This window comes from Macaca nemestrina, chromosome 5 (genome assembly GCF_043159975.1).
Source record: "Macaca nemestrina isolate mMacNem1 chromosome 5, mMacNem.hap1, whole genome shotgun sequence".
Classification (NCBI taxonomy): Eukaryota; Metazoa; Chordata; class Mammalia; order Primates; family Cercopithecidae; genus Macaca; species Macaca nemestrina.
Window position 1 is genome coordinate 173,344,053 of NC_092129.1, and position 27,040 is coordinate 173,371,092.

At 41.7% G+C, this 27,040-nt stretch overlaps 1 protein-coding gene across 14 annotated transcripts in view; it reads left to right on the top strand.

Moving 5' to 3' along the window:
* Positions 1-22,705, top strand: part of LOC105482625 (male germ cell associated kinase) — a 74,653-nt gene extending 51,948 nt beyond the window's left edge. For 4 of the 14 annotated variants that reach the window (XM_071097622.1, XM_071097627.1, XM_071097624.1 and 1 more), the window contains exons 12-15: positions 8,654-8,785; positions 11,006-11,080; positions 13,860-13,979; positions 19,788-20,505. In XM_071097622.1, the coding sequence (XP_070953723.1) occupies positions 8,654-8,785; positions 11,006-11,080; positions 13,860-13,979; positions 19,788-19,942 (482 nt within the window). In that variant the 3' untranslated portion in view covers positions 19,943-20,505. Of the gene's footprint in view, positions 1-8,653; positions 8,786-11,005; positions 11,081-13,859; positions 13,980-14,293; positions 14,482-16,026; positions 16,183-19,787; positions 21,701-22,427 lie in introns of those variants that run through there. The other 10 variants (XM_071097623.1, XM_071097631.1, XM_071097628.1 and 7 more) reach the window with 10 other exon arrangements.
* Positions 22,706-27,040: the final 4,335 nt, after the last annotated feature.

The window sequence follows — 27,040 nt, forward strand, 5'->3', positions numbered from 1 at the left end:
CTAAATTTTATTAAACCAATTCTGTGTCCCCATTACAACTTTTTATAAAATACAGATTTTCAAATGCTCTTTCCTAAATGATCTGGTGTACATTTTTTATTCTGAAACAGACTCTCGCTCTGTCGTCCAGGCTGGAGTGCAGTGGTGGGACCTCAGCTCACTGCAACCTCCGTCTCTCAGGTTTAAGCAATTCTGCCTCAGCCTCCTGAGTAGCTGGGACTACAGGCATGTGCCACCATGCCTGGCTAATTTTTTGCATTTTTAGGAGAGATGGTGTTTCACCGTGTTAACCAGCATGGTCTCAATCTCCTGACCTTGTGATCCGCCCGCCTCAGCCTCCCAAAGTGCTGAGATTACAGGCGTAAGCCACCGTGCCCAGCCCATCTGGTGTACATTTTTAAAAGATTCTGCCTGCTCGGAAGAGCATGCTGGGAACTCAGGACAGACAAGGACACTGGTTAAGAGGCCACCGCTTATGTCCAGATGGGATGAGGTAATGAAAATGGCTGGTTCCAGAGTGGAAGTAGCAGAGGTACAAGTGAGCAGAATCTACACGTTTTGGTAGTGGAACCAATAGGACTTGTGGGTAGATTGGTGGAAAGAATTAGTGGCAGCATCTGAGGTTTTGACTTGGGAACTGGGTGAACGGTGGTGACTTTAGCTGAGAAAGGGAAATTAGAAGAGGAGAGGAATGTGAAGGTAGAGAATGGAGAGCTGAGTGCGGGATGCCTGTTAAACATCTTAGTTGATCCACCTAATGGGCACCTGGGTATATGAATCTGGAGCTTGGGAGAAAGATCTGGACAGACAGTGGGGAGTTTATCATGTGCCTGCGAATAGCATTTTCTCCTCCTCTAAATCCAAGTGAAAAGGAAATGTTTCAATTCAGTTTAATCTAAAAGGAAATCCATTTTTAAATCATCCTGTATCTGCACAGATACATCTTTAATCCAGTGAGGGAGAAGATGATCTTTTTCTTTTGTGTTTTTGTGGGCATGGTCATTTATAACTTTCTAAACACATGAGTGGGCCACCGTGTTTATCTGAGGAAGATTTGCTTTTCACATCTAAGTCTCCTGAAGCAAGACACAGTCTCCGTTTCCCAGAAGCTTGTTGGGAAGATGGGGTATGGCAAACAAGAGAAAAGGTTGAGACTGGATTGCCAGCAAAAGATGGATCTGTAACACACTTCCCTGTGTACCTTTTAGGCAAACGTAGAAATTTCAGTTCCAAGAATCCAGCTGGGGCTGGGCACAGTGGCTCACACCTGTAATCCCAGCACTTTGGGAGGCCGAGGCGGGCGGATCACCTGAGTTCAGGAGTTCAAGACCAGCCTGGCCAACACGGTGAAACCCCGTCTCTACTAAAAATACAAAAATTAGCTGGACATGGTGGCGGGCACCTGTAATCCCAGCTACTCGGGAGGCTGAGACAGGAGAATTGCTTGAACCCAGAAGGCGGAGGTTGCAGTGAGCCGAGATGGTACCGCTGCACTCCAGCATGGGCAACAGAGCAAGACTCTGTCTAAAAAAAAAAAAGAATTCAGTTGGGACCCTCTCTTGCTGTTAGTAATTGGGGAAAGGAAAAAAAATGAAACCAAGCAGAGGGTTTAGAAATGAATGGGATAGAAAACAGAAGGCATAGTGGGTGTATAGGTTTAGCCACAGGTGTTGAATAAGTTGATGTAAACTTACAGGGGGTGTATTGAGGCTTTAGGACTGCAGTCCTGTGCTGATTTGTGAGGAGGAAGACACTAACGTATTTGAGAGGTTGAAGAAATTGGCATAAAGCCATCAAGGACAGAGCAAAAACGTTATAACCCTGGGTATTTGCAGATCTAAATAGGTTAAATACGTGTGTGTGTGTGTGTGTGTGTGTGTGTGTGTGTGTGTGTGTATGTGTGACAGAGTTTCGCTCTTGTCACCCAGGCTGGAGTGCCGTGGTGTGATCTTAGCTCACTGCAACCTCCACCTCCTGGGTTTAAGTGATTCTCCTGCCTCAGCCTCCCAAGTAGCTGGAATTACAGGCGCTCATGACCACGTCTGGCTAATTTTTATATTTTTTAGTAGAGACGGAGTTTCACCATGTTGGCCAGGCGGGTCTTGAACTCCTGACTTCAGGTGATCCACCCACCTTGCTTCCAAAGTGCTGGGATTACAGGCGTGAGCCACAACACCCAGCCCTATTATATTTTTTGTCGTCGTCGATGTAAGCACGTCTTTAGGCTCTGTGGCACCAGAGTGAGACATGGGAAGTGGGCCTGGAAAAACCTGGGTCTTGTTTGTGTATGTCTGGATAGAGAAACAATGAAAAAATGTATGCGTATCTTATTGGTCGCATATGCCAAATTAATTTACAAGTATCTTATTAAAATAGTTAATGAGGCCAGGCGCAGTGGCTCATGCCTGTAATCCCAGCACTTTGGGAGGCTGAGGCAGGCGGATCACTTGAGATCAGTAGTTCAAGACCAGCCTGTCCAACATGGCAAAACCTCGTCTCTACTGAAAATACAAAAAATTAGCTGAGCGTGGTGGTGCGTGCCTGTAATCTCAGCTACTCAGGAGGGTGAGGCAGGAAAATTACTTGAACCCGGGAGGCAGAGGTTGCAGTGAGCCGAGATTGCACCATTGCATTCCAGCCTGGGTGACAGAGTGAGACTCCGTCTCAAAAAAAAAAAATCTACTTTTGACCTTAAAGTCTGTATTCTTTCTTCCTCGTGAGGTCAAATTTTCCTGACTATCGTTTCACCTACAGTTTGAAAACTGTTCTATTTGTGACATTATGCTTTGATTCTTGAAAGTGAGAGAAAATAAGTTATTCTAACATTTTAGTATAGGAAGTTGTCATATCATGACACTCACAGAATAAGAAATCTGCCCATATTTCTTGACAATCAGACTGTAAACATGGCAGGCCTCATTTCGGCTGCTTCATCTTAGATGGCTGTGAAGAGGAGCTTAGAAACGGAATGAGGCATTTCAGCAGTTCTCCATGCAGGTTTGCGTGTAGAGGAGCAGGATCCCTTACAGAGGAGGAACTGGTAACACAGGAGGTGAAGGCGGATGAGTGAGGGACTGAAGACCTTAGGAAGGTGGGAGAGGAGTTGGGATCAAGACCAGGGTTGAGGCACACTTTTGAAAGCAGCAGAAATCCTTGTGTTGTAATCTTTAGATACCTGTGTGTAAATTTTGGTGTTGAAATCATGAGAGAGAAAAAAAGGATTTCTGAGAGAGTTTTAATCTGACTGCAAAAGCAGGGATGGAAGGAAATTTCCCAAACATACATTCATGGGAGATACTTTTCACTTTTTTTTTTTTTAATCAGTACATGTTGCTGGGTAAGGTGGCTCACGCCTGTAATCCCAGCACTTTGGGAGGCCAAGGCGGGTGGATCATGAGATCAAGAGATCCAGACCGTCCTAGCCAACATGGTGAAACCCCATCTCTACTGAAAATACAAAAATTAGCTGGGCGTGGTGGTGCGTGCCTGTAATCCTAGCTACTCAGGAGGCTGAGGCAGGAGAATTGCTTGAACCCGGGAGGAGGAGGTTGCAGTGAGCTGAGATCACACCACTGCACTCCAGCCTGGCAACAGAGTAAGACTTTGTCTCAAAAACAAAACAAAACAAAACAAAACAAAAACAGTACATTTCACTGACTGAAATATCGCAAATCGGTATTTTCTTACTCATAGAAGTGAGTGGTAGGAAAGACTACTGCAAACTTTTGTCAAAGGATATTTATCCTTTGAGCCAAAGCACCCTGTTTTCATAGTTCTGCTTCCTAATGTGGTTTTCAAAAATTTATTTCAGGGTATCTGAGACCTGTTTGATAAATTTCCTTTTTAACCAGAAATCTAACAAAGTCTGCAAATATTTGGGATCAGAAGTATGGCTAAAATTGAGATTTAAAAAGTAAACTCAATTACAAAGAATTGTGTGGTATGTAAACTTGAGCCTTACTGTCACCTGTTGGCATTCATTGTTTTGAAGATGACCCCTCTGGAGTTGGATGAAATTTAAAACTAGAATCAGGCTCAGTTCAGTCACTTGGACAGACATTTATTGAGCACCTATTGTGAACCAGCAACTATGGAGAGGATAGAAACCCAAATAAGAGGCAATCTTTGGCCGGGTATGGTGGCTTATGCTTGTAATCCCAGCACTTTGGGAGACCAAAGCCGGTGGATCACTTGAGGTCAGGAATTTGAAACCAGCCTGGCCAACATAATGAAACCCCATCTCTACTAAAAATACAAAAAAATTAGCCAGGCATGGTGGCGGGTGCCTGTAATCCCAGCTACACAGGAGGCTGAGGCAGGAGAATTGCTTGAATCCGGAAGGCAGAGGTTGCAGTGAGCCGAGATCATGCCATTGCACTCCAGCCTGGGCAACAAGAGCGAAACTCTGTCTCAAAAAATAAAAAAATTTAAAAAAAGAAGCAATCCTTGACATTTTTTTATGATCCATAGTTACTTTTGTAATTGAGTATCTTCAGGAATAAAAAATACTAATATCTTTTGGGGACCCCTCTTTACCCTAAAGCCAAGTATAAGAGGTCTTATTAAGCATCAACTTTTAGGATTATGGGAGCTCTAGAAATGTACCATATAATTGCAGGGCAGCATGACATTATACTGCAAGGATTGGCAGATCTGTGACACTGGCCTTCAGGGAAAGAGACGCAAGAGTCATAGTTATTGACCAGCTACTACTAACCGGCTGTGTACTTGGAGCAAGATTCTGTTTTCTGTAACTTACAATGGGACTGCACCATCTGTCAGCTCACTCTGTAAGCCTTAGGTACTTTAATTATCACAAGGTAGTTGCAAATACAGTACGCAATGGAAATGCTAATCTCTCAGCGGTGCCCTCTGGTCTCACCCACTGCTCCTACAGCCAGGACTCTGGGCATGAATCGATGCCACTACTGCTGGCCAGAAGAGCAGCCCACTCCATAGCACTTCTTTTTTTGTTTTTTTGAGATGAAGTGTTGCTCTGTTGCCCAGGCTGGAGTGCAGTGGTACCATCTCGGCTCACTGCAACCTCCGCCTCCTGTGTTCCGTTGATTCTCCTGCCTCAGACTCCCAAGTAGCTGGGACTACAGGTGCATGCCACCACGCCCAGCTAATTTTTGTATTTTTAGTAGAGATGGGGTTTCACCATGTTGGCCAGGATAATTGTGAACTCCTGACCTCAAGTGATCCAGCCGCCTCAGCCTCTCAAAGTGCTGAGATTACAGGTGTGAGCCACCGCACTTGGCCTCCATAGCACTTTTGAAACTGATCTGTGGATCCTTCTCTCTTCCCATTCATTATTTACCATCGTTCCTCCCACCCTGTTTATTCAACGTCCTGTGTCATTTCTACATTAGCCTCTGCTACAGCATTTTCACTTCCTTAACACGGCACACAAAATCCTATGTGACCTGCCCCTCCTTCCCTCTCCAGCCTCATTTTATACCACCCGTGTTCTTGCTGCACCCTTACTGGCCATCTCTGAGTTCTTTCCCATCTCAGGTCCTCTGCCCAAACTGTTGCCTCTTCAAGGATCACACCTCCCCACCCCTTAAAACACATTTATGCCTAGTGTTCCATTATTGGAACGCTAAGCATGTGGGAGTTACATCCTACTGCTCAAGGTCATTGCCAAGGCCTGATTGCTAAATTTCAAAAAACTGCGACCTCAGGCATAAACGGGGGTTAACCATGATTCATATTTCAGCTTAAAGTTGCTTATTTAAAGAAAGACTGGCTGAGTTGCTTCTGTTATTTGTCCCCTCCACCCCAGATTCTTCTAAATATTATGCACACTGCTCATTATGTATTTACTTAGTTATAACTAAAACCGTCTCCCTTCTCATTAGATTCTAAGAACCAAAGAGTAGAAACTGGTCTATTTTGTTTACCACCTTTTCTCCAGTGCCACACACTGCCTGGCACCGGTAGGTGCTCAGTAAATATTTGCTAACTGACTTTTTTATGTCCTTTGAGGCAAGGGATTATCATCATATAATGATATCTATCATTATAATATCAAATTATGTTAATTTATGCTTCTTCCTAAGGGCATTTGGTGTGTAGGAGGTACCCAGTGAAAACTTATAAACAAATAAATAACAAAATTCTAGGACAGGATATATCTGTTTCCAACAAAATTGGAATATTTATCTTAAATAGACCTTGAGGCCAGGCATGGTGTCTCACACCTATAATCCCAGCACTTTGGGAGGCTGAGGCGGGCAGATCACCTGAGGTCGGGAGTTGGAGACTAGCCTGACCAACATGGAGAAACCCTGTCTCTACTGAAAATACAAAGTTAGCCAGGTGTGATGGCACATGCCTGTAATCCCAGCTACTCGGGAGGCTGAGGCAAGAGAATCACTTGAATCTGGGAGGTAGAGGTTTTGGTGAGCTGAGATCGTGCCATTGCACTCCAGCCTGGGCAACAAGAGCAAAAGTCTGTCTAAAAAAAAGAAAATGACCTTGAATTAAACTAATTATCTTCAATAATTTACTTACCTTCCTTTTACTTTAAAATACTTAAAAAAAAAAAAAAAAGCTTATTTAGGAATATTGCCAAGGCCAACTGGATTAACAACATCATTTAAATATTCAGAACTCATTCTTTGTTGAACTATAGTTATGAGAACTGTGTTCACACCGATTTTTAATGTTTTACCCCCTACCTTGCACTTCCTTTTTGGGTAATTTTTTTTTTTTTTTTTTCCTGACAAAGTCTTGCTCTGTAGACTGGGCTGGATGCAGTGGCACAGTCTCAGCTCATTGCAACTTCTACCTCTTGGGTTCAAGTGATTCTTGTGCCTCAGCCTCCCGAGTAGCTGGGATTACAGGCAGGCACCACGACACCCAGCTAATTTTTTTGTATTCTTTTAAGTAGAGGCGGGGTCTTGCCATGCTGACCAGGCTGGTCTCAAACTCCTGACCTCAGGTGATCCACCTGCCTCGGCTTCCCAAATTGCTGGGATTACAGGCGTGGGCCACCATGCCCAGCCTAAAGATGTTTTTAATATGAGTAATTGCTACCAAGTGCATCTTTATGGTCAGGTAGTTGCCTTTTTTTGTCTTTTTTTTTTTTTTTTTTTTGAGATGGAGTCTCGCTCTGTTGCCCAGGCTAGCGTGCAGTGGCACGATCTCGGCTCACCACAACCTTTGCCTCCCAGGTTCAAGCGATTCCCCTGCCTCATGCCCAGCTAATTGTTGTATTTTTAGTAGAGACAGGGTTTCACTATGTTGGCCAAGCTGGTCTCGAACTCCTGACCTCGTGAGCCACCTGCCTCAGCCTCCCAAAGTGCTGGGATTACAGGCATGAGCCACTGCGCCCAGACAGTAGTTGCCTATTATAGTTTGATTCGTAGTTTTATTAGGGAAGTTAAATCCTTTAAAGAAAAGGAAATTACTTGCCTGATGAAGTGTTTCCTTAGAGAACTGATAATGGGTAACTTTTGAGGCTCAGTATTTATGGTTTCAAAATAAGGATATTATTACATATCTCATAAATATGAAACCTTTCTAAGGAATTCAGCTTGCAAAAAGCAAAAGCTCAACTGCCTGGAGACAGTTTTGACTTCCTAAATCAGTGGAGTCCCCAGTGATTATTTCTGCACTAGATAAAGAAAACTCTCTGTGAATGACCTAAAGGCATAGAATGGGCAAGTTCACTCTGATTTAATTATCAGTGAAAAGAAAACAAGCTCAAGAAGTTTTCAAGTCTCTTAAGAACAGGTTGCAACAACTCCCTTTGACCACTAGTATCACAGCCCAAGGCTGAATGGACATTTCACAGATTTCAGAAAATCATAAGTAATTAAAACTGTCCTTTTTCCAAGTACATTTGCAATGCCTTCTTTCCGGTGCACAGGGCATAAACTTTCCATTTTACTGTGTCTCACATACAAGTAAGTGCTACAGGCGGAGCTTCATATCTCCGAACTTCAAAGGTTTTCCTGAGTTCTTAGTCACGTGTCTACGTGCTACACCAAGGCTTGGGCCAAGAATATACGCTCAAAACAAGTGACATGAAAATGTCATGTTGGGTCGGGTGTGGTGGCTCACACCTGTAATCTCAGCACTTTGGGAGGCCAAGGTGAACGGATCACTTGAGGCCAGGAGTTTGAGACCAGCCTGGCCAACATGGGGAAATCCCCTCTGCTAAAAATACAAAAATTAGCCAACCATGCTGCTGTTGGGCGCTTGTAATCCCAGCTACTCGGGAGGCTGAGACACAAGAATCACTTGAACCCGGGAGGTGGAGGCTGCAGTGAGCTGAGATCACACCACGGCATTCCAGCCTGGGCGACAGAGAGAGACCCTGTCTCAAAAAAAATAAAAAAAAATGTCGTGTTGTTGAAGAAAAATTTTTGTGACACCTCATTTTTTACAAGACCCTTAGCAAAAACATCAAATGTTATTATAGTATAGAAAATATCTTCTGCCTATAAAGTACACTGTCAGCATCCCAGGGGGTTGTGCTAAGGGCTTCATCAGAAAGCAAGTATCTGCTACAGTTTCACGTAGATTTATTTCCATTCTCCTGTCCAAGGTATCTCTAGTCTTTGTTTGAATGTATTACACATGTTTCCTTTAAGTTTATGATCCGCTCTAACCTTCGAAGCGGCTGCTTTGTTCTTCTCAGGTGTGAATCCCAAGAACGTGTCCTTGATGGCCAGTGGAAAGGAAATAAACCCCCACACTTGGAACAACCAGTTATTCCCCAAGTCACTGGGACCCGTCGGGGCAGAACTCGCTTTCAAAAGGAGCAATGCAGGTAACGCAAGAACACAAACTGTACACGTACGTGGTTTTCCTTTATAGATGTCTACTTTTAAATATACTGCAGCGCTCTTCCAACCAAGATACATGTGCACTGGGGAGACACACAAAGGTTTTCCGCCACACTCTGCCTAGGGGAGCCCTGCTCTGCTGGAGCAGTCATGGAGTGGTAACACTGCCTCCAGTAAAACTGTTTCCAGCCGGATGAGCGTGGTGGTTCACACCTGTAATCCCAGCACTTTGGGAGGCGGAGGTGGGCAGGTCCCTTGAGCCTAGGAGATTGAGATCAACCTGGCCAACATGGTGGAACTGTGCCTCTATATTAAAAAGTACAATAATAAAAAAAAAAGGTTTTCTCATTAATTCTTGAGTACAGCTAGTTTTAAGGATATTCTCAACCTCCATCTGAGTCTTTCCTGAAATGGGTCTGCCCTAGCAGGGAGTCTGTATTCTGAAAAGAAGACTTCTCACTGGCTACCATGGTGCGTTTTCTTTCTCCTCAAAATGTAAAAATATCTGGGGTGCCAATGAAACGGAAATTCTGGTATGTTGATGTCACTGTTGAGAGAGTCAGTAACTTTGATTTGATGACTGAGGAACAGATCCTTCTTAAAGTCAGGGAGTCTTAACAGTTCCCAGCATTTAGAAAATTGAAGGAGGACCTGCTCGAGTTCTTAGCTGACAGGTAATTTAAAATTTTTTTTTAAATTTTTTTTGTGAGATCAATATATGAATATTGGTCTGTAACTTTGAAGAGTGTTTGAAGAATAGAGGGGCAAAGCTATCACAAAACCCCTTTTGTTCCCAACTATCTATTTGTATTAGCGAGATTTCTTAGTGCTTCTGTCTCCAAAAAGGAAGAAGAAAGAAAAGAGAGAGAAAATGGCCCTGATGCTGTGATTCCAGCAATAAATACTCATTTGTTGATACATGAACTAGTTGAAAATAGCCTCACCTTTCTCATTAACAGATGCGTTTGCAAAAAACTGAATTTCCGTGTTTAGTAATCAAAATATATAATATTCAACTTTTTTGATTAATTATATACAATGAATCATTGTAATTATAACTAACTTTGTATATAGTATGTTAATATCCTTATGGTTACAAGAAATTTTTTTAAAATGTAATTTATACATATTTTAGAGTGGCCAATTTTAAGACTTTTAAGCCTAAGATTACATTTGGATAAAATTTGGAAGCTGAGGTATAAATAAAAATATGATTTTAAGGGAAAAAGGAATTAATGTGAAATGTCCAAGTGTCAAAAAGGAACTTGTTCATGTATTTTTATGTCAATATTGGAGGGCGTAAAATCACTAATAGTTTTGGCCAGGCGCAGTGGCCTACTCCTGTAATCCCAGCACTTTGGGAGGCCGAGGTGGGTGAATCACAAGATCAGGAGTTCGAGACCAGCCTGACCAACATGGTGAAACCCCGTCTCTACTAAAAATACAAAAAAAAAAAAATTAGCCAGGCATGGTGGCATGCGCCTATAAACCTGGCTACTCAGGAGGCTGAGGCAGGAGAATCTCTTGAACCCGGGAAGTGGAGGTTGCAGTGAGCCGAGATCACGCCACTGCACTCCAGCCTGGGCGATAGAGCGAGACCCTGTCTCAAAAAAAATCACTAATAGTTTTATTTTTAAAATGCCTATAGTTACAACATGTCAGAAATAACATCCTCTGGAACTGTTAAACTTAGGATTAAAAATTTTAAATATCAACTTAAAAGTGTGTAAAGAGGTACAGTTTATTTTTAATGTAGGTGATATTGGATCAAAAAACTTTGACAATTACCATTATAATAAGTGAGTATAGTGAGATATTCTGATGTGACATCAATACTCAATACATTTGGACTTTTTACAAGTTTTCCAGATTCTTTAAAAACTCAGCTTATCCATTTAATGTTGCTGAGGTGTCATACACTGCAGCACTGTAATTTACTTATTTTTTCTTCAGATAATTAAAAATAATATTCACTGAACCAACCAATTACACAAATTCAATTAAATGACAGTAGAACAACTTTGAGTCTCAGGGGAATATACAGTTGGCATCAAATAAATGCTGTGACAACACATGGGGACATTTTTGCATTTTTAAGGGTTCTTTCTGGGTCTTTTCATTAATCATCTAATCCATTTTTTCTCTGCTTTTCCTAAAACTTTCTCCTTACTATTATTCTTTCTTTCCATCTGTCTTCTCTTTAGAAGAAAGCATAATTAAACCAATCGAAAAACTATCATGCAATGAAACTTTTCCTGAAAAATTAGAGGACCTACAAGGTAATTTCTGGGTGTCAGATGAATGCAATTTGTTCTTTGAATCGCTTGTCTAATTCTCTTCTCAACATGTGCCCCTAATCCTAACATAAAAGACCAAGATGATCTGCTTTTAGAAGTCAAATCAGGACTAGGACAAAGAAAAGCATTCTGTCTCATCAAGAATATCTTCCTTCAGTAATTGAGATTTTAAGATGAATATGCTCTCAAAAGGTTATACGCTGGTCTTCTTAAATTAATTATGGACATTTATAGAAGAAATCAAGCAAATAATTCTAATGAAAAGAATCAAAAGAGTATTTTCTAATTTTGTGATCTATATTCTTGGAATTTTTTTTCAAAGTTCTGAAATTCATTTATTAAGCATGAACAACCACTTTTCAAAAAAGGTTAGGCTGAGTGTGGTGGCTCACACCTGTAATCCCAGCACTTCAGGAGGCCGAGCTGGGCAGATCATGAGATCAAGAGATCGAGACTATCCTGGCCAACATGGTGAAACCCCATCTCTACTAAAAATACAAAAATTAGCCGGGTGTGGTGGCGTGCACCTGTAATCCCAGCTACTCGGGAGGCTGAGGCAGGAGAATCGCTTGAACCCGGGAGGCGGAGGTTGCAGTGAGCCAAGGTTGCGCCACTGCACTCCAGCCTGGCAACAGAGCAAGACTCCATCTCAAATAAATAAATAAATAAATAATTTAAAAAAAAAAAAAAAAGGTTAACTGGGTTAATAGAGATGGTGGATTTCCTAGGGGTTCAGTGTCACTGGTTTCAACAGTGCTAACCAATGGCTCCAATCTGAAAATTCACAGCATACAAGGTACTTCAAATAATAAGCAAAAATAATTCAAGAAGACCTAATTTTCTGTTCTTTTTTTTTTCCCTAACAACTTCTTTCTCCAATAAGAAGCATCATATAAGTGTTCAATGCATGAATCCTACAGTCTGATGTATCCCCATTTCGTCACTCACCAGCTTTTGTGGTTTGGGACAAGTAGTTTAAGCCAGCTTTCCCGTCTGTAAAATGGACGAAATTTCCTTAGGTATTCTTACATAACCCTACCTGGAATTTTGTCACATGCTAAGCATTTAATAAGTGTTTGCTCTGCTGATGACGATGAGAGCAAGAGACATGACTGAAGCTGCTAGTGAATCCAATCACTGCTTTGAATTTCCTTCCTAAAATGTTTCTGAAGTAAAAGGTTAAAGTAGGCAGCAGCTGAACTTATGCAAAATTCAGTAGGGTTAAACATGTATAGACTGAGAGCATGTGCTTACTGTATACAGTCCTTTAGGGGCTGATAACATAATATTGCACTTTAACATTTGTTGCTTCAAAAGCAGACACCTTTTGAAGCCTGATATGCCATGAGAGACCTCAGGGACACAAGAGCCCAGTGTTGAGACGTGTGAACAGATAACACTATGGAGAAAACACTCTGTTTACTGAACAGTGCTTTGAAACCACGAGGGTGATCAGAGCCCCGTTTCGCCTTCTAGAGATAACCTGTCTCCATGCAGAGCTAGCTCCACCTGTCACTTCCGGTTGTCGTTTGTCTTCAGTCTGCTTCCTGCCAGTGCAGCAGCTCCGCTAGATCTTGACATCCCAGTGGCCAGATCCCATGGGCAGTGCTGATCCCATCCGAGTCCTCTGCCTCATCTCCCATTCCTTTTTTCCACACTCATTGTGTATTGTCTTAGATTTCCATACCCTGTTCCTCCTACTACCCACCTCTCTACCCTCCATGGGGTCCTTTTCTCTCCTGTCCCTTAATGCTGATGTTCCTTGGGGGTCTACTCCAGGTCTCTGCGCATTCGCAGTCCCTCTGAGCTGGCTCCTCCAAGCCCACAACTCTGTAACCACCACACCCTGATCATTACCAGTCTCCACGCCTGCCTACATGCCCTCTGCCTGCCACAACTTGAATGTCCTCTGGGTACCATGTCTTTCCCCCAATCCTCATTCTCCTCCTATGTTGCTATCCATGGACAATGCACCCAGTCACCTGAGCTACAAACTTAGGAGTTTATATTCCCCTCTTTCCCTGCCACCTCCACCCCGTGAACCTGCTTCGTTCCCTTCTTCTTCACCCTCTGCCACTGTTGTGGTTCAGACCCTCATCCTCTCTCATTTCAGCTATTAGCAGTGACTTCCTGACTGGTCTCCAGACTCTAGATTTTTCCTCATCAATGCATCCCTATGCTACCGCCAGACTGAGCATGCACCGATAGTGATGATGATGGTGACGATAATGATAGCAATGATGCTAGCTGACATTTAATGAGTACAGATTCTATGCCACATGCTCTGAAGAGTCTCATCAATCCCTACAACAACCCAACGAGAATAAGTCCACTTACAACCATTTTACAGAACGAAGACAGACACAGAGAGCACTTCAGAGATGGGGGCTTTGCAGTGGGAAACATAGCCCCATATTAAGAAGCGGGATCGTGAGAAAGCCTGGCATGTTCAGGGTGAACTGAACACCCCTGGGCCTTGAGTTCAGACTCCAGCTCAGTCTCTTACTAACCATGAGAAGTTAGGCAAGTTACTCAACATCAGAGAGCCACACGATATGGATAATAATGTGGATAATAATGTGATCTCAGAGGGCTGTTGTATGGATGGAATAAGAATATCTGTAACAAGCACAGCATAGTGCCTAGAACATAGTAGATGCTGAAAAGTAGTTTTTAGAAGTAATGGGGGAGTATTCATTGTTATTCTACTGTGCCTAAAATATTCACCTTCTGACTGTGAAACTTTATGATATGTCACTAGGAAATCTTGGAAGCTATGCTACTTACAATCAGTCAGGATATATTCCTTCCTTTCTCAAAAAAGAAGTGCAGTCAGCTGGCCAGAGGATCCACTTAGCACCTCTCAATGCAACGGCTTCAGGTAAGAACAACTTCAGATACAGTTTTCTAGATTCCTGAGCAGAAAGGAGCATTTTCCTTTTTAAGTTTATGCAGTCACTTTTCCCAGCAAAGACTTTTAGTCTGCCTCACCTCATTCATGCATTTCTTTTTGTTTTTACCGAAATGTCCTATTTTTCTTCCAAAAATGTGTATTTGAGGGTCTAATAATTATAAGAAGAGCTACCTCTAATTAAGTGGTGACTCTCTGCCAGGCACAGTGTAAAGGGCTTACTGGGATTATATCATTTAATCCTCATGATAACCTGATGGTGTAGCTAGATCTCTTCTTTACAGATGACGAAATGTAGGTGAAGTAACTTACCTGAGGTCACACAGCTAGTGGAGCTGGGATAGAAACTCAACTTAATCCACTTCCAAAGAGTGTGCCGTGCTGCACAGTGAGATGTGAGAAAATGCCTTTTCCAGAGCCCTCTGCCCAGGACCTGGCACAGGGTGAAAGCTTAATAAATGCTGACACTCTATTTATGAATGAGTCAACATGAGGTGTGTCTCTACAGTTCCATCTTAGGGCGTAGAAATGAGTGGTGGCAGGACTTTCACACCCTGCCTTTTGCTTTGCAATAGTATTTGGTGGGGAAGGGTTTATCCCTCCACCCTCCAGCGATATGCCGAACTGAGGTAAGCCTGCTCCCCAGTGGCGTGGCATGTGACAGCCACATGTCGGGGTACACACTTGAAATGGAGGGTGATGATTCTGTACTTAAGCCAGTCAGATTTGACCATGAATGGTCTCTGAATCATTTTAATCTGAAATAGATATCCTTAGTGAAGCACCAAAAATAAACATTGAAGCAAATTATTAGAACTTTGATAAGATACCTAATTGTAGTTTATTTATTTTAACTCTTTTTTATAGAGAAAAAGCCTTGCTCTGTCACCCAGGCTAGAGTGCAGTGATGCAATTATGGTTCACTGTAGCCTCGAATTCCTGGGCTCAAGTGATCCTCCTGCCTCGGCTTTCTGAGTAGATGGGAATACAGGTGCACACCACCACGCCCAGCTAATTCAAAAATATTTTTTTTGTAGGAACAGGGTCTTGCTATGTTGCCAAGCTGATCTTGACTCCTGGGCCCAAGCAATCCTCCCACCTTGGCCTCCCCAAACTCTAGGATTACGGGCATGAGCAACTATGCCTGGCCTGTAGTTTAATTTAAAAGTTGACTCTGAAAGTATGCTCACAGCCTATCCTAACCACTATCTTATATTAAAACCCCTGATTAGATATGCCAGTCTTTAAAGTTCACACTATTGGAGCTAAAAATGTATAAAGCCTGGACTTCTTTAATTTTTTATTTCTTGCCACAACAGAACTGCTTAAGTAGTACTACAGTTACCTTATCTGTGAAAAGAATTGCTTCATTATCTTTCCGCTGAAACAAAATAAGTAAACATTTTATATACAGCAGTGATATTTATAAAGCCTCAAATATTTAAGCCAGCCTTATAAGTCATTCATTTAGAAATATAAAATTTTATTGATTTATTTTTTTGAGATGGAGTCTTGCTCTGTTGCCCAGGCTGGAGTGCAGTGGTGTAATCTCAGCTCACTGCAGCCTCCACCTCCCGGATTCAAACAATTCTCCTGCCTCAATCTCCTAAGTAGCTGGGATTACAGGCATGCACCACCATGCCCAGCTAATTTTTTTTGTATTTTTAGTAGAGACGCAGTTTCACCATGTTGGTCAGGCTGGTCTTGAACTCCTGACCTCAAATGATCATCCTGCCTTGGCCTCTCAAAGTGCTGGGATTACAGGTGTGAACCACTGTACCCAGCCACATTTTATATTTTTAATATGAAAGCAAAAAATCATAATGTTTCAAATTATTTTGTTACCTAGGTATCTACTCTTATAAATCAAGAGTGGGTCTTTTAAAAAATATTCTTGTAAGATATTGAAGGCCTTTATATATTAATTATTCTATCCAATTAGCATGCATATTCCTGTTTTCATTTTTTTAAGTAAATGCTTTTTCTTAACTTTTCATTTCTTTACTTTGCTTATCAGAATTTTCTCCAGATGGTGATAGGAGGAAAGGTAAAAAATGAAGTAAATATTAATCACTCTCAAGTGGTCAATGCAAATCCTTAGAAAAACACTGTTCTGTAAGAGATGCGTCTTCCTGTCATCCCAGTTGGGTGACAGTTTCCCACAAGAAAATAAAACCAGGTCATTACCATATTTACTCAACTGTTTTCCCCTTCTCCATAGTCTCGTCTTTGCTCTTCTTTCTCCCCTTCAAGTTTGTTTTGTTTTGTTTTTTGTTTTTGTTTTTATTGAGACAGAGTTGCTCTGTCACAAGGCTGGAGTGCAGTGGCGCAATCTCAGCTCCCTACTGCAACTTCTGCCACCTGGGTTCAAGCAATTCTCCTGCCTCAGCCTCCCTAGTAGCTGGGACTACAGGTGCGCGCCACCACGCCCAGCTAATTTATGTATTTTTAGTAGAGATGGGGCAGGATGATCTCAATCTCTTGACCTCGTGATCTGCCTGCCTCAACCTCTCAAAGTGCTGGGATTACAGGCGTGAGCCACCGCACCCGGCCTCTACCTCTCTAATTTTGAGACGGAAAATCAATGTCTTCCTCCCCGCGTAATCTCTCCTTCCAAACTTCCTAATACTTCCTTATTCCTTGCCTTGAAACTAATAACAAGGACTTGGAGGAGTGACTTCTGTTCTACACAGCACCCTTTAGGATCACTTTAGAAGTGCGGGATCCTGTTTTAAGCACTCTGTGTACATTAACTCATTAATTCTCCCAGGGCTCTATTCCAGGAGGTACTATTATGATCTGCATCTTACACAAGTTTTATATCTTGCTAACAGTTACATCATAGTGGCATCAATTAAATCCACAACTAAAGGCAAACTTCTTTATTTAGCACAGATTTTCTATAAGAAGTTAAATGTCCTTGATAGGACAGATGCAGTTTTTAAACACAGAGCAAGCATTACAAGGCTCACTATCCCGCTCTTGTGGGGCGGTGAGGTGCAGGGTGGTCCCACTAAAGCACAAAAGCATTTCTTGCCCTGCCACGAGATCTGGGCTCCTCTCAGCTGTTGGGTTATTCACCAAAGGTACTTGAGTCCTAAAATTCTAGTATATCTAGGAAAGGAACCCTAAATCTCAACTCTACCCCCGTCTTAGCACAATGATTCCCTCTTGAAAAAGTTTTACAAAATATTGTCCTGAACACAATTTCATTTAAAACCATTTAGGACTTGACTTAGGTGATGTCATGACCTGGAAAAAAGGCTTTTCTTTTTGTTACTCCCCAAAGCTCTCAATTCTTGCCCTCAGAGCCTCACTCATTAGCTTAATGCCATGCTCCTCCCTTTTCCCTCTCTGAATCAGCTGGGCTTATTCCTCTCTCCCGCTCTCTACTCCCCTCCCACGCTGTCTCTTCTACTCCTACTTTGACCTATGGCCCACATGGGTGAGCTCAACTAATTTAGCAGACAGAGGCTCCTTTCTCTTCCAATGGCTGTAACTAAAGGGCTCTTCCTAGAAAACATGGTGCCTAACTGGCCTTCGTAGACACGTTGTCCCTGACTTTGTTAGATAGCTTTTTAGTGGCGTTGACTTTGAGAATTTTAGCCCAGTAAAAGAGTGGAATAGAAGAACCTGTCAAACCATGGAGTGGGGAGCTCTTGGCCTCCCTGCCTCCACCAAACTACACCGCAGCCAGGCTGCCGTCTTCCCCAGGGTGTCCACGCTTAATATCTTGTTCACCCGTGCTGAAGTTAGTAGCTTGTCAGGACCACATGCTCACAGAATTCCCTCTTACCTCCCAGTTTTACAGGGAAAATTTAAGAAAAACTGCCAACCATGCCAGTAAATATGGGATAGCTAGGGCTGGGGATACAAAATGGTCAGATTCATTTCAGCATTAACACTTAGAGTTTAATCCAAGAATGGCAGCTACTACACAGTGTGAAGAGATATTTAAACCCCAGATGGAGAAAGCAAACATCCCTCCTCAGATACAATACCTGTGATACCTTAGCTCTCAGTTCGAGGTGAGGAAAGCATGAAGGAAGGACTGAAGAAGGCATCAAAAGTTCTCTGTAAAATGATCTCCTGCTTTGTCCTTTGAAATGTTGAAGCAGTTTTAGCTTATAAATTGTTCAGATAACAAATGTTCAGGAAATTTTAAATTTTTCACAAATTTTTAAACAGTCAGATATATGAATGAAACAACCTTGTAATTAAAAGTTTAGGATCTGGCCGGGCACGGTGGCTCATGCCTGTAATCCCAGCACTTTGGGAGGCCGAGGCAGGCGGATCACGAGTTCAGGAGATCGAGACCATCCTGGCTAACACGGTGAAACCCCGTCTCTACTAAACAAATACAAAAAATTAGCCGGGCATGGTGGCGGGTGCCTGTAGTCCCAGCTACTCTGGCGGCTAAGGCAGGAGAATGGTATGAACCCAGGAGGTGGAGCTTGCAGTGAGCTGAGATTGCGCCACTGCACTCCAGCCTGGGCGACAGAGCTAGACTCCGTCTCAAAAAAAAAAAAAAAAAAAAAAAGAAAAGAAAAAGTTCAGGATCCTACCATTTCAGGGAGTTGTGTTCCCACCTATGATTTTCCCAATGAGAAATGAAGTATCAGCCGGGTGCGATGGCTCACACCTGTAATCCCAGCACTTTGGGAGGCTGAGGTGGGTGGATCATTGGCAAGGCTGAGGTGGGTGGATCACCTTAGGTCAGGAGTTCCAGACCAGCCTCGCCAACATAGAAAAACTCCATCTCTACTAAAAATACAAAAACTAGCTGGGCATGGTGGTGCGCCCCTGTAATCCCAGCTGCTCAAAAGGCTGAGGCAGGAGAATCGCTTGAACCCAGGAGGTGGAGGTTGCAGTGAGCTGAGATCGCTCCATGGGCAACAAGGACGAAACTCCGCCTCATTAAAAAACAAAACAAAAACAAACAAACAAAAAAACTTCATCATAAAACCCACATTTTAATTTTTAAAAAGAAATCTATTATAGGACCCCATGTGTGTTTCTCCATGAAGCCACAGTTTTATAGATTCACAATTCCAAATACATTTTTCTGTGGTGATACTGTGTGAATGTTATTTAGATGTAACCACAGTGTGACATTACAAAGTCACTAACACTGTGGGTGTTGCCCATTGAATTTGAGCCAATAATTTTTCTTGGTCTTCTTACCTGGCTTTGCCTATCTAAAAGTAAAATATTGAAAATAGCAGTAGCGTCAGCACTATAAACCAGGAATGTTGGCTCTTCAGCTACTGAAAATTCTTTTTTTTTCTTTTTTGAGACAGAGTTTCACTCTTGTCGCCCAGGCTGGTGTGCAATGGTACGAGCTCGGCTCACTGCAACCTCTGCCTCCTGGGTTCAAGTGATTCTCCTGCCTCAGCCTCCTGAGTAGCTGGGAATACAGTCACCCGCCACCACGCTCAGCTGACTTTTTTGTATTTTTAGTAGAGACGGGGTTTCACCATATTGGCCGGGCTGGTCTCAAACTCCTGACCTCAGGTGATCCACCTCGCCTCAGCCTCCCAAAGTGCTAGGATAACAGGCATGAACCACTGCGCCCGGCCAGCTACTGGAAATTCTAATTGATGTCAACATAATAGTACACTACAATTTTTGGTTTTAACATTTAAAAAGCCTCAGAGAGTACTGAGTTAATCTTTTAAACATAAATTCAGATTTTCCCCATCAAATGAGAGGATGAATTTCTTTGAGTTTGATAAGCAAATGAGTAAAACCCTATTTTCCGAATCTGATTTCTTTCAGAATATACCTGGAACACAAAAACTGGTCGGGGGCAGTTTTCAGGACGTACTTACAATCCTACAGCAAAAAACCTAAATATTGTGAACCGTGCACAGCCCATTCCCTCAGTGCACGGGAGGACAGACTGGGTGGCCAAGTATGGAGGCCACCGGTAGGAGTCTGTGGTGTGAAACCCCACAGCATTGCTCTGTAGAGTACGTGCAAGTTCCTTGACCCTGGGAAATGTCTACAGATGTCTATTTCTACTGAGTTCTGGAAGAAATATGCAAAAGTGGGTACTTGGAAGAGCAAAAATCATCCCCTATTTTATTTATTTCCAAGAAATGCATTTTCTTAGAATCACTGCCCACAGTGTTGATATATGGGTAGGATGTTACAAAGTATTGAATAAACTATTTGCCAAAGTATGAAGTATTTGATCTACAATTTAATAAATAGTAAATCCAATAAGAACCCTTAAAAAAAAAAAAACTTCCAGAAAATGTTTAACGTGTTTTAGTTTTCATTTGTTGTATGTGCCCAAATGGTTTAGTAGTTCTTCACTTTGCTGTGATTGGCTCAAGAGGTTTGTCTTTTGTTTTTGTACCGCAGTTGGGCCAACCTCTGCTGGCTGTCAGCTGTGGTTCTTATTTGGCTAAGGCTCTGCGCTGCCATTTTGTCAGTGACAGAAAGATTGCAATTATTTGTTTTTCTTCTTTGAAGCTATGGGAGAGATGGTAAGTTCAATCTTGAGCAGGATGTCTTTTTTTTTTTTTTTTTTTTTTTTTTTTTTGAGGCGATGTTTCACTCTTGTCCAAGCTGGAGTGCAGTGGCACCACCTTAGCCTACTGCAACCTCCACCTCCTGGGTTCAAGTGATTTTCCTGCCTCAGCCTCCCAAGTAGCTGGGATTAGAGGCGTGACCACCACGCCCAGCTAATTTTTGTAGTATTAGGAGAGACAGGGTTTCACCATGTTGGTCAGGCTCAGGCTGGTCTCGAACTCCTGACCTCAGGTGATCCACCTGCCTCGGCCTCCCAAAGTGTGGAGATTACAGGTGTGAGCCACAGTGCCCAGCCTTTTTTTTTTTTTTTTTTTTTTTTTTTAGAAATAAATGTGTCTTTAACATAGAGAGTATCAAAGTTATGCCACCTGGTTTTAGTAGACCGCCTGTATTTTGATCTTGACAGTACAGCTCCTATGAATTCAAGGTGACTGTCAAACCCGATGGCTTGATGACTTTGATATTAATCAAGTCAAGGTTCTCTTGGTTTGACATCATTAAGAAAGTTTTGGAAACTGTGTTTGATGCTGGTTCATTGGACTCTTCAAACTGCTTTGTTTCTGTGTCCCTGCCAGACTCAAAGGTAAAGCGTGCCAGCTGGTTCCCCCAAGCCAACTCATGCTGCTGACCGCTGACTCAGCTCTGACGTTCACATTTGCTCTAAAGCAAGTGCGTTCAGCTGCTGGGGCAGTGATATCACATAGTACACATATTATTTTCTTAGTTTATTTCCAAACTGGTATTTTAAATAGACACTTCGAACTTTGGGCTACTCTGTTTAAACTTGCCACTTTCTGGGCTGGACCTTAGTACTGTAAATTCTTTTTAAAGAATAATAATGTTAACTGCTGAGATTTTTATGTATTTTGTGACTTTGTAACAACTGCTATTGTAATAGGTGTCATCTTGTGGGCATTATCCAAGGCATATTATAAAATAATAATAATGATATTTTTGTATAGAAGATTCAACTGTTCAGATGTAAAATGCTGAAAAATGTTAAAATCTAAAGAGTAATTTATCCTAGGGGTAATGGTTATATGTATTTGTACAGTTTAATGTCTCAAAGCTGTGCAGTCTTTTGTGTTACTGGGAAACTTTTAAACTCTGAATAGACATTAAAATAAATATGGTTAACTAGTGTGTTTTCATTATGTTTTTAAACCTTATATCCTGAATTCTATTTGTTGTTGTTTTAATTAGTAGTCTTTAAAAAAAGCAGTTTTAGGGCCGGGCAAAGTGGTTCACACCTGTAATCCCAGAACTTTGGGAGGCCTAGGCGGGTGGATCACTTGAGGTCAAGAGTTCAAGACCAGCCTGGCCAAGATGGCGAAACCCCATCTCTACTAAAAATACACAAAAATTAGCTGGGCATGGTGGTGGGCACCTGTAATCCCAGCTACTTGGGCGGCTAAGGTAGGAGAATTACTTGAACCTGGGAGGCAGCGGTTGCAGTGCACTGAGATCATGCCACTACACTCCAGCCTGGGCGACAGAGCGAGATTCCGTCTCAATTAAAAAAAAAAAAGCCATTTTATATTTATGAAAATATTGATCAGAAAGTAGAGTTCCCATATGCCCCTTCGTCTCCCCCTCCCTGATTTTCCCTATTATCAACATCTTGCATTCATATAGATAATTCATTACAACCGATAAGCCAGTATTGATACATTGTTATTAATTAAAGTCCATAGTTTATAATAGGGTTCACTCTTGTGTTGTACTCTATGGGTTTTGACAAAACGTATAAGGACATGTATCCACCATTATAGTATAAGAATCGTTTTACTCTCTCAAAATCCTGTCATCTCCCTATTCATCCTTCCCTATCTTGCCCTGAACCTCTGGCCACCATTGACCTTGTTACTGTCTCCACAGTTTTTCTTTTTCCAGAATTACCTGGGGTCAGAAGTTCGAGACCAGCCTGGCCAACATGATGAAACCCCACCTCTACTAATAATACAAAAACATTAGCTGGCCGTGGTGGTGCATGCCTGTAATCCCAGCTACTTGGGAGGCTAAGACAGGAGAATTGCTTGAACCCGGGAAGTGGAGGTTGCAGTGAGCCAAGATTGTGCCATTGCACTCCAGCCTGGGCAACAAGAGTGAAACTCGATCTCCAAAAATAAAAAAATAAAATAAATAAATAAAATAATAAAAGAAACTGCCAAACTGTCCTCCAAAGTATCTGTACCATTTTGTATTTCCTGCAGCAATGAATGAGAGCTCCTGTTGCTCCACATCCACACCAGTGTTTGGTGGCATCAGTGTTTTGAATTTTGGTCATTATAATAGATGTGTAGTGGCATCTCACTGCTATTATGCTTTGCACACTCTAATGACATGATGTTGAGCACCTTTTCATATGCATTACCATCTGTCTATCTTCTTGGGTGAGGTATCTGTTCAGATCCTTTGTCTACCTTTAAATTGGGTTATTTTCTTGACTACTGAGTTTTAAGAGTTTGTCTATTTTGGGTAACATTCCTTTATCAGATATGTCTTTGGCAAATATTTTATCCCAATCTGTAGCTTGTCTTTTCTTTCTCTTGACAATGTATTTCAAAGAACAGGAGTTTTTAAATTTAATGCAGCCTAACTTAATTTTTTCTTGCATAAATTGTGCTTATCATGTCATATCTAAAAAGGTATCACCAAACCCAAGGTTATTTATTATTTTATCCTGTTATTTTCTATGAGGCTTTAAAAAAAAAAAACAAAAAACACGTTTTTTAGAGATGGGGGTCTCACTCTGTTGTCCAGGTTGGAGTGCAGTGGCACAATCATAGCTCACTGGGCTCAAGCTTCCTCCCTCCTCAGCCTTCCAAGTAGCTGGGACTGCAGGCGTGTACCACCACAACCAGCTAATAGGAGTTTTATAATTTGCATTTTAAATTTAGATCTGTGATCCATATTCAGTTAATTTTTGTGAAAGATGTAAGTTCTGTATCTTGAGGTTTTTTTCATGTTAATGTCCTGTCATTCCAGCAGTTGCTTTTTTGTTTTTTTTTGGTTTTTTTTGAGACAGAGTCTCACTCTGACACCCAGGCTGGAGTGCAGTGGCATGATCTTGGCTCAATGCAGCCTCCACCTCCTAGGTTCAAGCGATTCTTCTGCACCAGCCTCCTGAGTAGCTGGGATTACAGGTGCCCACCACCATGCCTGGCTAATTTTTGTATTTTTGGTAGAGATGGGGTTTCACCATACTGACCACTCTGGTCTGGAACTCCTGACCTCAAGTGATCCACCCACCTTGGCCTTCCAAAGTGCTGGGATTACAGGCATGAGCCACTGCGCCGGCACATTCGTTGAAAAGTCTACCTTTTTTCTTCATTGACTTGCCTCTGCTCCCTTTGTTAAAGATTATTTGACTGTATTTATGTGGGTCTGTTTCTGGGTCCTCTATTCTGTTCCAGATCTATTTGTCTATTCTTTCCCAATACCACACTGTCTTATTTACTTTAGCTTTATAAAAGTTTTGAAGTTGAGTAATGTCAGTCCTCCAATTTGTCTGTCTCCTTCAATATATTATGTTGACTATTAGCGTCTTTTACTCCTCCATATAAACTCTAAACTCAGACTGTCGATATCCACAAAGTAACTTACTGGGATTTTGATTGGGATTACACTGAATCTAGATCAAGCTGGGGAGAACTGATATCTTCTTTGACTTCTTTCATTGGTTTTGTAGTTTTTCTCATATAGATCTTGTACATATTTTGTTAGATTTATAGCTAAATATGTGAGGTTTTTTGGTGCTAATGTAAATTATACTGTAATTTTTTCTTCCCCTCCAATACTGTATTTTTAATTTAAAACTTTAATTCTTCATTGCTGGTATATAAGAAAGCAAATGACTCATATATTAACATTATATCCTCATACCTGCTATAATCACTTATTAGTTCCAGGAGTTTCTTTGTTGATTCTTTGGGACTTTGCACAGACAATCAGGTCATCTGCAAGCAAAACAGTTTTATTTATTCCTTCCTAATCAGTATACCTTTTACTTGCTTTTATTGTCTTATTGCATTAGCTAGGACTTCCAGTATAGCACTGGAGTGGTGAGAGTAGATAGCCTTACCTTGTTCTGGTTTTAGCAGGGAAAACATCTAATTTCTCCCCTTATTAAGTATGATGTTAGCTGTAGGGGTTTTTAAATAGATATGCTTTACCGATTTGAGAAAGCTCCTCTTTCCAGTTTTCTGGGAGTTTGTATTATACATGGATGTTGGATTTTGTCAAATCCATTTTCTGCGTTTATTGATGTGCTCATGTGATTTTTCCTCATCGGCCTGTGAATGTGATATTTACATTAATTGATTTTCAAATCTTGCAACTCAGCCTTGCATGTAAATCCCACTGGATTGTGGTGTATTATTCCTTTTCTATATTGTTTGACTTGATTTGCTAATACTTTAGAGGCTTTTTCATTTCTGTTCATGTGTGTGTGTCTGTGTGTGAATTTAGAGAGAGAGAATGTGCCGAATGCTAACAACAGGTGAATCAGTGAGACTAGGTGAAGGGTATGTGGCTGCTCTTGAAGATTATTGAAACTTTCCTGTAGATATGAAAATGTTCAAAATAAAATGTTAAAACAACATAAATATATAAAGCAAAGATTTATAAATATAGAAAGAAATGATCAGAGTGGGAGGTTTTTCTCAGAAAAAAATATCTAGAGACCTAAAATAAGTAAAGAAATAATAACACAGTAAACTAAGTTTTTCAAAAGTATACCATATAGAACTTTGACCAACAAGGCAAATCTTCACATTCTTCTTAAATACATGTAACATTCACAAAAAATGTAACCCTATTGTTAGGCTGCAAAAAAAATCTTGAATTCTCAAATGTAGAAATATGCAAGCCACAATCTCTCTCTACAGTGTAATAAAATTGGAATATCACAAAAAGCCATGGCCCCCAAATCTATCCACTTAAAAATTCAAAAATATTGTTCTAAATAAATGTTTCAAAAAGGAAATATCAAAATTGAAATGAAAAGCCTTTTAGAAATGGACAATAATATGCCTCTATATTAACAGGTGTAACATCCAGCCAAAACAGATCTCAGAAAAAAATTATGCGCATGGTTTATTTGTGAAAGAAGCGAGCATGGAAAATATGCTGAATTTGAGCATTTAATGTAGGAAGCTAGAAAAAGAGTAACAATGTAAAAAAATGTTTTTAAGTAGATTTCAGCCCAGTAGCAACAAGATACCTAGTACTCAGATACTGGTTTCCAATACCACTGTTCAATAAAAGGAACCAGGGCTACTTGGAGAAATGGCTGATTCTAGTACTAGGACAGGAAATATACAAGATGAGCCTAGAACGTCTTGTAGTGCCAGACAATAAGGAAGTTCTACAAACACACAAACTAGCCCAATAAGGAAGTTCTACAAACACACAAACCCTTTGGCTATGCCAAAGGGACACAGAGGTCAACTGAGTTTCCAATGGCCAAAGCTGCAACAATTTGAGCAAGAAAATAAGTGTTACAACCCCAAGAAAAAAGAACTATCCATGAGTCCATACTAAGATGAATGCATGGATGAATGCATGAATGGCCAAGTGCAGTGGTGACCCATGCTTATAACCCCAGCACTTTGAGAGGCCGAGGTGGGTGGATCACCTGAGGTCAGGAGGTTGAGACCAGCCTGGGAAACATGGTGAAACACCAGCTCTGCTAAAAATACAAAATTAGCCGGGTATGGTGGCACACGCCTGTAGTCCCAGCTACTAGGGAGGCTGAGACAGGAGAATCACTTGAACCCAGTAGGTAGAGGCTGCAGTGAGCCCAGATTGTGCCACAGCACTCCAGCCTGGGTGAGAGGTCCCAGGCGAGAGGTCCCGACCTGAGGTCGGGAGTTCGAGACCAGCCTCACCAACATGGAGAGACCCTGTCTCTACTAAAAATACAAAATTTGCTGGGCGTGGTGGCACATGCCCTTAATCCTAGCTACTCGGGAGGCTGAGGCAGGAGAATCACTTGAACCTGGGAGACAGAGGTTGTGGTGAGCCGAGATCGCACCATCGCACTCCAGCCTGGGTGACTAAGCGAGACTCTATCTCAAACAAAAGAGTAAAAATGTGAAGTACTTTCCAAAGACACAAAATCTTGTAACGGCCCAATGGGTTCACTTTGCCCTTTGCCTAGACAGAGCCGATTTATCAAGACGGGAACTGCAATAGAGAAAGAGTAATTCACACAGAGCCAGCTGTGCAGGAAATTGGAGTTTTATCAGTACTCAAATCAGTCTCCCAGAGCATTCAGGGATGGAAGTGTTTAAGGATAACCTGGTGTGCCGGGGGCAGCCAGTGAGTCAGGAGTGCTGATTGGTCCGCTGGGAGATTAAGTCATAGGGAGTGCAAGCTGTCCTTTCGCACTCAGTCAGTTCCTGGGTGGAGGCTACAAGATCAGATAAGCCAGTGTATCAATCTGGGTGATGCCAGGTGATCCATCAAGTGCAGGGACTGCAAAATAT